We start from the raw sequence: 12,416 nt of genomic DNA on the forward strand, positions 1-12,416 counted from the left end.
TTACAGAAGTTTGCAAACAAAATTTGTTGCATACCCCGATGAAACTAAAAAAAAATGACATCAATGCTTAATAAAATTTATGTATTCTGATCATTTGTACAGAAATATTGTAATACACTGAACGCTGATTTTCTAATTTAAAATATGTTTTATGTACAATTTTACTGGTTTTAAATGGGATTCTTTTTCTCAAATCAATACGCAACGTCAATTGTCGTATTGTGACGTCACATTTTTCGCGTCATTCATGGAATTTCTTTCATAGAAGAATGAAAAGAATTTTTCGACCAATCACATTTGAGTATTTACAATGAAAACAAAGAAAAAATAATTACAACAGAGTGTAACAAAAACACAGCATGAATGTCTATACATGTATATTTTATTAACAAAGATAAGCCCTGTCTGTGTCAAGTGGAAAATCTTGTGTATGTACTGATAACATTTACATGAATATGAAATATGAAATAACAATCCATAAACACGCCAACCTTCTGAGAGATACCACACTGTCAATCATCAGTAATGTGTGTTATATTCTTATATCAACAACCAAAGAATATTACATTAAAACGATTCCATTTAGATGAAGCAGTTAAGATTCAATTATCTCCTAAATCGGTTTATTTGTTTTACGTTGGTTTTCTATCTGGATATTTGTACAAAATGTCCAACCAACATTTTTTATTTTTTTATCTGATGAAGAATCATATAGTCCATCAGAGACCTATATACTAGGTCTCTGAGTCCATGTACCTTAGGACAAGATTCTGTCCTAAGATAAATCTACACCACTCGATTTATATACCATAAGATCGAAAATTAACATAATTGCTTAGGACAAAGGTCTATCACACAATTACTTCCCAGTGCAGTGCTGCATATCTATACAGGAGGGTAGACTGGCACAATAACATAAGATACTTTGTCCAAGGACACAACATCCTAGCTAATTGCTGCCAACGAAGTTCATACTTATAATATTTCTGACTAAAGCAGACACTACGATCTGTGCTAAAACTCTCATAATGAACTTGATATGGTCGAGACAACATTATGGTAAGATTCTAGCTTCTATAGGTGTATTTTGATACATATCGATATATCACTGATACTTTAGAAAATGGTCTTTCAAAATTAAAAAAAAAAACAAAAGTTCAGATTAAATTATGAATATAAGCAAGTCAAAAGTCAAGTCAAGTCAATATTTACAAGGTATGTAAACATGAATCCATTCTCATGCTCAAGCATGAAATCTGTGCTCAACCCAATTTTCTTTAAACTCACTTGAATAAGGACATTGCAGTTTAAAAGTAAAACCAAAACATCAAAAAATAATATCTTAAAGTACTTTAAGTTTTACCAAAATTCCTTTAAATAACTGAAGATAAAAAGTTAATTCAAATATTAGATTTATCCCTAAAATACTTTGACTCTGAACACAAAATGTGTATTTGAGCAAGGGTATGGTTTCATGAATACAAGCCATGGTCACTCAAATGAGTGGAATCTAAAGAATAGGTTCAGAAAAATAAAACAATTACCGTATCCAAACTAATAAACACATAGTCTTTTTTCTAAGAAAGGGGATGGGTGCACTTATTTAGAAACCCCTTACAATTGCTGCTTAGTTCAGCCTTGTAACCATGGCAACCTATTCCCAAACAGTTTTTTTTCTACCCTTACCTTAAATTAAAACTTGATTGTATCAAGCTCATCCCATGGTGTTTGAAAGCACACAGTGCTCATATAAGGTAAAATACGGTACACGTGTTAGCCATTATATGGCCAATATAAATGATACTACACTCGGATACAATACATAACTTCTTTCACAATAGTATATACATCCTTATGATACAACAAAATCAGGATTTCAAATGACGTCGCACAACAAGATTAATAAAGACTTCCTCACAGACACAACTGTCAGTCAACCTGGTGAAAACATTTTAACATCAATTTGGTTAAAACAACATTGTTGTTTTTGCAATGTTTTTCGACATGATGCAGTTTGACAGTTCATTGACTGTGGGTTGGAAATTTGTGCCAAGTCTGTGTGATTCATAATTCCATAAAATATACAACCTTGATTATAAATCTTAGTAACATTCAACAATTCATGGAAACATGAAATACAATAAGAGGACCACATAGGTCTTACTAAAAATATAAAACCATGACCAGACATCAAACATTTCGGCAACCGCCATTGAATGATCATTATTTGTCAATTTCTATACTTTATCAGTCCAAAAATCAAAAGGACACAACTACAGACCAAGAGGAACCTACAAATAGAATTTGAGAAAGTTCCACCGTGTACTTCTAACAGAAATTACTGATGAAATAATGATAGACTAGAGGCGATTTGAACAGGCCCACCATCTGATGATGTACACAAGGCCATGTGACAGGTCCACCATCTGATGATGTACACAAGGCCGTGTGACAGGCCCGCCATCAGATGATGATCACAAGGCCATTTGACAGACCCAACATCTGATGATGAACACGAGGCTGTATGAACAGGCCCACCATCTGATGATGAACACGGGGCCGTATGAACAGGTCCACCATCTGATGATGAACACGAGGCCTTATGAACAGGCCCAACATCTGATGAACACGGGGCCGTATGAACAGGCCCACCATCTAATGATGAACACGAGGCCTTATGAACAGGTCCACCATCTGATGATGAACAAAAGGCCATTTGAACAGATCCACCATCTGATGATGAACATGAGGCCATTTGAACAGGCCCACCATCTGATGATGAACACTAGGCCGTATGAACAGGTCCACCATCTGATGATGAACATGAGGCCATTTGAACAGGTCCACTATTTGATGATGAACACCAGGCCATTTGAACAGGCCCACCATCAGATGATGAACACTAGGCCGTATGAACAGGTCCACCATCTGATGATGAACATGAGGCCATTTGAACAGGTCCACTATCTGATGATGAACATATGAGGCCATTTGAACAGGCCCAATCATCAGATGATGAACATAAGGCCATTTAAACAGGCCCAATCATCAGATGATGAACACGAGGCCATTTGAACAGGCCCAATCATCAGATGATGAACATGAGGCCATTTGAACAGGTCCACCATCAGATGATGTATGCAAGGCCGTATGAACAGGCCCAACATCTGATGATGAACATAAGGCCATTTGAACAGGCCCAACATCTGATGATGAACACAGGGCCATTTGAACAGGCCAACCAACAGATGATGAACACCAGGCCATTTGAACAGGCCCACTATTTGATGATGAACACCACCAGGCCATTTGAACAGGCCCAACATCTGATGATGAACACCACCAGGCCATTTGAACAGGTCCACCATCAGATGATGAACACCACCAGGCCATTTGAACAGGTCCACCATCAGATGATGAACACCACCAGGCCATTTGAACAGGTCCACCATCTGATGATGAACACCAGGCCATTTGAACAGGTCCACCATCAGATGATGAACACCACCAGGCCATTTGAACAGGTCCACCATCAGATGATGAACACGGGGCCTTATGAACAGGTCCACCATCTGATGATGTATGCAAGGCCGTATGAACAGGTCCACTATCTGATGATGAACACAAGGCCATTTGAACAAGTCCATCATCAGATGATGAACACTAGGCCGTATGAACCAGCCCACCATCTGATGATGAACACGAGGCCGTATGAACAGGCCCACCATCTGATGATGAACACAAGGCCGTATGAACAGGCATGCCATCAGATGATGAGTCATATTCTACTATTGATTACGATGTTTTATGGCCATGTTTCACAAGTGACAATGTTAGTATATAACGTGTGTATATATGGTTTCTGGGGGGAAAATCTTGATATTCTTAACATAAATTACAACTTCATGGACAAATGAAGATCTAACGATATAACAATAAATGACATCTAACGATTTTAATTGTTATTAAAATATTAGCTTCTGTGTATGCTATACATATATGTTATACATAATCTGAATGTTTATACACCTAATTCTTGTTTGTTTGGGTTTATTGCCCCATGAACAGCAAGGGTCATTTTAAGGCAGGGTCTCCTTGTAGTAGTTGGTGACTACCTCACTGAATAACATACGGGAGGCCCATCGTATGTCATTCTGAGCAATTAGGGTAAAGTGTCTCGCACAACCACTACAGCACAATGATTATAATTAATTTTTGAAACTGTATTTCACATTTTATGAGCAATTTTACATATTCAAAAAGGGATTCTTTTGATCAAATCAATACACAACGGCAATGGTCGTATTGTGACATCACCTTTTTTCATGCCATTTACATTGGGGTTTTTTCATAGAGGTATGAAAAGACAAACTCATTAATCAGAAAGAGGCATTCTGCATACAAACAATGGAAAATTATTTATAATTAGTTACACATGCAATAAATATTAACATACATAATAATAAATGCTGTTTAACATTTAAATAAATTTAGCATCATGTAAAGTGAAGTAATTGAAAATAATTTTTAAAAATGCTGATTAAAACTTTTCTTATATTCCTTAAGATTTCATAAGATTTCATTTTATATTAACATTTAAATAACCACAGCTGTGGTTTTTTTCAAAATAGAGCATGATAAATTAGATTTTTTTGATTACATCCACTAGGGATAGGATTGTGACCTCTGACATTCACCAATGGTAAAAATCGGGGTAGTGACTAGAAAATCTCAATATGGCTATAATTTTGTATAATTTAGAATTAAAAAAATTATACTTGAACACAATAATATTTTGAATTAAGACAATTACAATTCAACACCGAGACACTTTCTTGCAAGAAAAACCTGCAGACCTCACGTCGGTTAGATATTTTACTGGAGTAGTCCTCGATCAGCATTTTACTTTTAATTGCAGAAAAAATACTTATAGATTTAAAATTGTCTACTATAAGATAGTTTCTGTTGTTCTAGTTCAAGTTCTTTATTTCCTTGAGCCTTACGGATAAAAACTAAATAATGGAGACCTTTGGGCAATCTACAGGCAAAACAAAATACTATTTCACCAATCTAACAAAAGAAACATCTTTTTTTACCCCACAATGAATGAAAAAATATATGTTCTATTAAAAATGTATACAGAAAATGCACAAATCAGGAAGGTTTTAGGCAATAGTTGTACATTCTCTGCCAGAATACAGTGAAAATTATTTAAACTACCAACTGTTTATGAAAAAAAAACATTGTTTTCCCTCCTTTGATACAGATTACAAAAGGCATACATGACAGGAAAGTTTCACATTAATACTGAAATCAAATCTCTTACAAATAAAATCTCTTAAAATAAAATCACAAATTATATTGTTGGAAGATCTTTTTGTTCCATTCATCATTACAAATAGGTATGTAAGACAGCTCTTTTAGTGAAGGACTAATACATTATGCTCAGGGCACTGACTATAAAATTAACTAAAATTATTGAATACTTAATGGATTGAGTTAATACTCTGAAGTAGGAGTAAAAAGGTGAAAAATAAATACTATTTAATTGAAGCATGGACGATTGAAAATTAAAAATTTCAAAATAATGTTTTCAGATCTCGAAAACATTTCATAATTTTATTAGCCATAGTGGATTATCATTATTGAATATAAACAAGTTTATCTTTATTATTATTCATGCAATGGGAAAAATTTGACCAAAAAAAAAAATCTACCTTTCTAAAAAGACAGACGCTATAATTGATAAAATTTGACGGGCAATGAAGATTGATATGTAATACGTCATTAATGATAGCGAGAAAATAAATATCTAGTGAATATACAAACAATGCTTTGTAGATATTCTCTTATACCTGTGAATACAAACAAATGAAGGAAATTAAATACCAATGACCTCGGACAGGCAAGGAAAACCACGAATTAATTAGCACCATGAAATTAAACAATTATGTAATATACTTATAACACAGCTCATACTGCAAATTAATTTATTCAATGTTAAAAAATTTTATCTAAAAAATAGGATATTCAAGACCGATCATGACATTGTAGAAAATTATTATGATATCTAAACTTAGTTTGCTATATTTGATTGAAAGCAGAACAAAATTGTTAAAAATAACACTTGTAAATCAAGATAAGAATACTTATTATAGAAGTTTATCGATTTCATAATTTCCAGTAAAAATGTGTTCATTTCAGTTAAAATTTTTGATCAATCCACAAAAATTTGAATCAAAGAATTTTTTTTTTAAAACTGTACAAGTTACATGAATATACAGCATTATATATAATGTATTATTCAGGATTTGTTAATGTAGTATTACTTATTGTTATGAGCCACACAATAAAATAGAATGTTGCGTCACACAACTTTAAAATGATTACTTACATACTTACCAACTTAGAGGAAACCTCACTGTGTTTGACCCTAACTTTGAGGCCTTAATTACTGTAAAGCGTGGAAATTTACGTGAGGGGGGAAATTTATGCTAATTACACAGAGTCCTTTTGATCTCGAACTACAAATGAAGGTGGATCGATAGCGAAAATTACCCTAATGCGTATTGTTGACATATCAAAATCGTGCGAAATTAACCCCCCCCCCCCTCTATTAAACATAGCATGAGAGAAGACAAACTTTTATGTATGGGATGCAGTTTTAACATGTATTCAAATATCTATACCCATAGATATAGATAATTGAACCTAGGTTGAAATCAATTGTAATTTATCTAGATGTCATTATTGATATAGATTTAATTCAATTAAACTATACATACAACATTGCCCTATTTTATTTGAAAATATGATCAATTCAATTTAACTCAGGTAAAAAGGTAAATAACAATTGGAATATCAGATACTCATATTATAAGATAGGTTCAATTATTTGAATAAAGGTTCAAGTAATTGAATGAATGCGAAAACAGTGTTCTATACTGTAGGCAGTAAACCTGTAACTAACTTCAAATGAATTAGTTGGTCAAAAGGAGTTCTATAAATGTGATATTAGTCAACAGCAGCAAAATCTGAAAACAGATAATTCGCCCCAATCTAAATTTAAAAAAAAAATTGTTGGCAAACATGTTTTTGCAGAGAAAAAAATTCCATTATACTGAGAAAGTTTTTAGACATTTTTCGGTTGAACGGGATCATCAATACACACCATGTTTAACACTACAGATACTGTTCCCGGGGACAAACTTTACCATTAACATTGAGGTGAACCGGCACATCAGGCAAATTGTCAAATTTTTTATCCCAAACGGTCAGGATTGGATCCTTGTTCTTCGTGACGGTTTGTGATTTAGAGTAATGGAGACCAGATTCCTTCCAGTTGATAGTAAGTCCGGATTTCCCTGGAAGATTAGGGTATATGGTCTGTTCCTTAAACTTCCAAGCATGGTAGATATGCCACATGGACCACATCCCACCAGTTTTTCCCTGCTTTATGAAGTTATTATACCACAATGTTGGCAGAATACCTGAAACTGTTGGTTTAAAATTATTTACTTTTGACATACTATCAAACCATTTCACATATTTTATCCAATTTTCTCTATTTGGTGAGAATCCCCATGTACCAAGAATCGGGTACATGAAGACAATGTTTTCATCTGGAGCACGAAGCTGTCCCGCAGCTCCACCATGTTTCATGCTGTAACCCTGCAGCGCATAACCATTGATATATGGAAGTGAATCGTATTTTGCGTGAACATTTTTCAGCCATTTGTAGAAATATTTTGACACTGTTAAATCGTCTTCCAATATAACAGCAATTTCCTTGCTGTCTGACGGCGGATTCCACGTCTTCATCCACTGACCGTATATCCCAGCATGCCCCGTCTGGTTATGGACGTTAATAATGCCATGATTGAATTTAAACTGTTTTGCCTTTGCGTAGGTTTCTTCATGGATGACACCAGATTTGGATCGATCAATCCAGACATCAATAGCTACCTTGTCACCTAAATAGTCAGCATTGTTTAAGGATTCCAATAATCTTACAACAGAATTGGCACGGTTATAGGTAATTACGATCACACGAAGGTCAAGGTCATGTGGTGCACTCAAAGGTAGATCAATAAATTTTACAGATGTTTCATTAGTTTGTAAAACTTTGTTGACCTTTGGAACTTTCAGCTCTGTCTTCACCTGAAAATATAACCAAAGTAACAGAGATAAATGAGATTTGCATTCAAATCAAACAAATATTTTCCACCTATGAATATATCTATGTATCTGTAAAAGTGCAGAGTAATAATGTCACTTTACTAGCTCAGGCTAGTGTGAATTTCCCTTTAGCCTAGTGGTAGGATTTATGCCATAAGTGTGAGAGGTTGCTTGTTCGAGCCCCAGTGTGGGCAGGTATTTTTCATTAATGCTTCCGATTACATATCTATGCTGGTAAAAAAAGACTTCACAAATGGTCTTGACTTTGAAAAAAATACATGTTGTGTAAGATACAATGTAAAACACATTCTGCACAAGAGAAGAAAAACGAATAGACTCAAATTCTGATTTTGCCTGACGTGTACAGGATTGCCTGTTAGCTTTTACTGTATTCCTGGAACACTGTCAACTTCAGCAATCCGAATTTTATCAATGTTTTGTTGTATGCATATTGCTATGTTTTGAAATTAAGTATTTAGTTGTATGTTTGTTTATATTCATCATGTTATTACGAGAATATTTTGCTAATATGTTCAAATGAAAGCATTCTAAGGCAAGTTCACAGTCATGTCCTCGATATGTAAACAACGGCCATGTGTGTAGTTTATGTGTAGTGTACATTGTTGTAACCTTGTTCTAGTCTCCTTGACAAAGCATGCAATGAAAGTAAATGTGGCAAGTTATTTTTATACACTGATGTCACAAGGATTCCCCTGGTCAAGTGTCCAGTTTAATGGCCATTTCAATGTTAGGAGAGCGTGAATGAGCATCTTAGATTGTCATGTGTGCAACTAGAATTTTAGGTTATTTGGGAGTATGAGTATTAAAGCAGAATTTTTGGACTAAGCAGTGTTCGAAAGTAAAGGTGATCCGATGGTCCGAGGATATAGAAAACCTGGTCGGTCTATGTAAAATTTCAAAAGTGTTGGCCCCATTGGCTATGAAAAGTTTGAGCCCTGACATACATTACAATTCATGAAAACAACATTCCATTATTTTCTGACAAATGATCATATGAAATCACAGCTTACAATAGAGTTTATTTTACCCATATATAACAGTGTGTTATTACTGGATGATGCAAGCATTTGCGTGACAGTAATGCTACTTTCAACAATGTTTTAAAAAATTGGTCTATCGAAAAATGACTTGGGCTATGGGATTTGAATTTTCTGTAGACATATTGTCTAAGGAATTTTCATATATAATTTCATACACTGCTAAGGAAAAGCTTGTCAAGGAATAACTGACCTTGGTCAACTTTGAAACAACTTGCAGCTTTGGTAAAGATGGCTGACTACGTGAAAAGTTGAGGATATTCCAATCATAGTCCACAAACTGTAGGGTAACCACGACAGCGATGAGCCAGATCAGAACCTTTGTGTATGCCGTCCCCACCGCATTTTACTTCCGCTGTCCAGGGTGATGGCCAGGTAGATACGACACTCAGACGTACTATATAGGATACTGTTAATACAGAAAAACAAGTCATTTTAATACATTGCGCAAATAGCTAGGTATCAGCATTTACCTACCTTTATAATTCAATCTAAATTCTGGCCCCATTTCCAATTGTGTATGTTGTGGGTTGTTTAGTTTCCCCAATGAAGTCATCAGATCAGATTTCGCAAAAACTTAAATCGAGCATATTTGATTTGAGGGTGGACAATTCAACAACCTGTGCTCCCCCTTTCCTTTAAAGTCACACAAACTCAATTTCCTCCATTTGGCAATTTCCCCAAATGGCCAGAAAATAACAATATGTAGATGTATTCTCTCTTAGGGAGTCAATGGCTTTGTTAGGAGAGTGTCTGTAAGCAGACATCGGGTAATGATCAATATTAAATCTGCTATCTTGCATTGTTTTTCCTTGGCATTTTATGGAAAATCAAATTGACCACATTGGGTAAAATTTTGAGGAATATTTGCCATTATTTCTCCAAGTTTTTCTGGTAATTTTAATCTATTGACATGACTGGGTAGAATTTCTTTTTATGAAAAATAAGTCTAAAAGGCCAAGTCTTGACTTTTTTCTAAAGGTTTTTTATTTTTTGTCTTTATTATACATCTGTATACATATCCTTTTGACAGTCTTATTACATGTATACATTGACAAAGAATATCTTTTGTTCTTCAGTCCCAAAAATAAACATGCATTAAAAAGACAAACAGACTCGTAAATGCACAGTATAAAATTTCCATCTTATTGTATCCACAGAGCAGTCAGTATTTTTGGAATGGGAAGACAGGTTCTCCTGTTGTCGGTATAATGTGGCCATCGTTAAATTACCATAGCTGTTGATGGAATGTTGGACAATACACAAACAATTCGGCCTTGCAGAGCGTAAGAATGGTACCAGCTGCCCCAACTGCATGATTGCAAGAGACGACTAAATTCAGGATCATATCACTTTTTTCTCTTCTTTCTAGCAACTTTATTCTCCCTAATGTCTCCCTTCACAATGCCTCATTTTTTACCTTAAGTTGAGCGTTTGCCCCTGTGAGGAAGGCCTTGGGTCCTAGCTGTCTCCTGGCCAAGACATACCAGAACCAGAGTCTATAAAAATGGTAATTGCTACTCCTGCTTAGCGCTCAGCATTTCGGGAGTGGGACGACTGGTTTGCTGGTTGTCAGTATAATATGTCCGGGTGGGGTGAACTGCTGGATGTCTTAGGCAGTATGCTTCTGTGAGGGAGCATTATAAAGTCAGCATAAGCTTTGCTTTATCACAAGGAGACAAACATGAACATATTGGCAGCCTGTCAAACCACACATTATGTGATCTACATCTCACACACAGCAGAGGCTGTCCTTAAATGATCTCATCTGTTGATAGGATATTGATGTTAAACAATACAATACCAAAAACAACCAACCACCTTCATGTGCTACCATATCTAGTTTTCAAAATCCCCACATATGGCTTATTTGTTTGTTGGACAGCAACATTCTTTTAGGTCAGGGTCTGAGGGTCAGGATGACCTATAGCCATCATGCTTCGTCCATCGTCGTGCGTCGTGTGTAAACTTTTCATTCAAACGAGTTCTTCTCAATAACCAGAAGTCCCAGGGTATGGATATTGGTCATGAAGCATGCTTGGATAAAGCCCTACCAATTTTATTCAAATGGATGACCTTGATCCACTTTCAATGTCACAGGGGTCAAATAGATTAAAATCTTCAATTGACTTCTTCTCAATAACCCAGAGGCTCAGGGACTTGATATTAAGCCTGTAGCATCCTGGGCTGATGGGCTACATAGTTTGTTCAAATGAATGACCTTGACCTACGTATACATTCTACTATATACGTAAAACATCTTATGTTGTAATTAGATATTTGTCTGTTTTCCTACTTTAAAGCTTGTAGGTTGCAATTGCCTTATGCAAAGAAGTCAATCAAAACAGAGAATTTTATACAACCAGATGTAATACTAACAGACATTTTTTTAAATACCAGATTACAGATATAAGCGGCCGCATGTGGTCAAGGAAAAGTGACTGAGTGACGTTTTTGTTGACAGTGGCTTTTCATTTTGTCGATTACTCCAATAATATTAGAGGTTTACACGACAGGAAACTTTTGACAGGCTGTCATGTAACAATATCCACCAATGTAATCAGGTGGAATAAGACCTCATATACATTGTATGGAGTATTTGTCGATATGAATGTAGATTCTAGCTGATCGTGAATACTGATGAAGCTGGGGCGATATATGTTGTTCGATAAGATGACTAATGACAGTATTTACCATTTCAATCTGACGAGTCGTCACCTGCTCCCATCCAGCTGACAATCACGCATAAAACAGTCCACTGTAGTAAGTGTTTATAGGGCCTACCTGGAACTTTTGCTGTAGATTTCGGAAGTAAAAATGAAGCGTTTCATTGACGATGACAATTAATTCTAAAAGTAAAGCCTTTACTAATACCGGACCGGATATTTTTAATTATCAAAGGGAGACAACCATTTGCGTTTTGTTCAGATATCGAGACTTTACTCAATGTGTTGATTGTTTTCTACGAGGCTCAGATTGTATATAAAGTATAATTATAACTTGGCCCTACCCTACAAACAGAGACGTTGAGGAAGTTTTAGGTCGCCATCTTGTCTTGCTGATTCCCCTGCTTCTTTACATTTTTTTTATTTATCGGAGCACCCAGAGAAGAAATCATGATGTTGATTCCCATTGGACAGTATTCTGTTTCATGGAGAAACATGAAGTGCGATGGTTCAT

At 35.3% G+C, this 12,416-nt stretch overlaps 1 protein-coding gene across 1 annotated transcript; it reads right to left on the reverse strand.

Annotated features, from left to right (window-relative positions):
- Window positions 1-5,012: 5,012 nt before the first annotated feature.
- Window positions 5,013-9,582, reverse strand: LOC117315236 (the record flags this gene model as incomplete). Its single annotated transcript, XM_033869382.1, has 2 exons — window positions 5,013-8,160; window positions 9,430-9,582. Coding segments are annotated over 2 exons (1,131 nt in total), but the record flags the coding sequence as incomplete, so codon positions are not given.
- Window positions 9,583-12,416: the final 2,834 nt, after the last annotated feature.

This window comes from Pecten maximus, chromosome 17 (genome assembly GCF_902652985.1).
Source record: "Pecten maximus chromosome 17, xPecMax1.1, whole genome shotgun sequence".
Taxonomy (NCBI): Eukaryota; Metazoa; Mollusca; class Bivalvia; order Pectinida; family Pectinidae; genus Pecten; species Pecten maximus.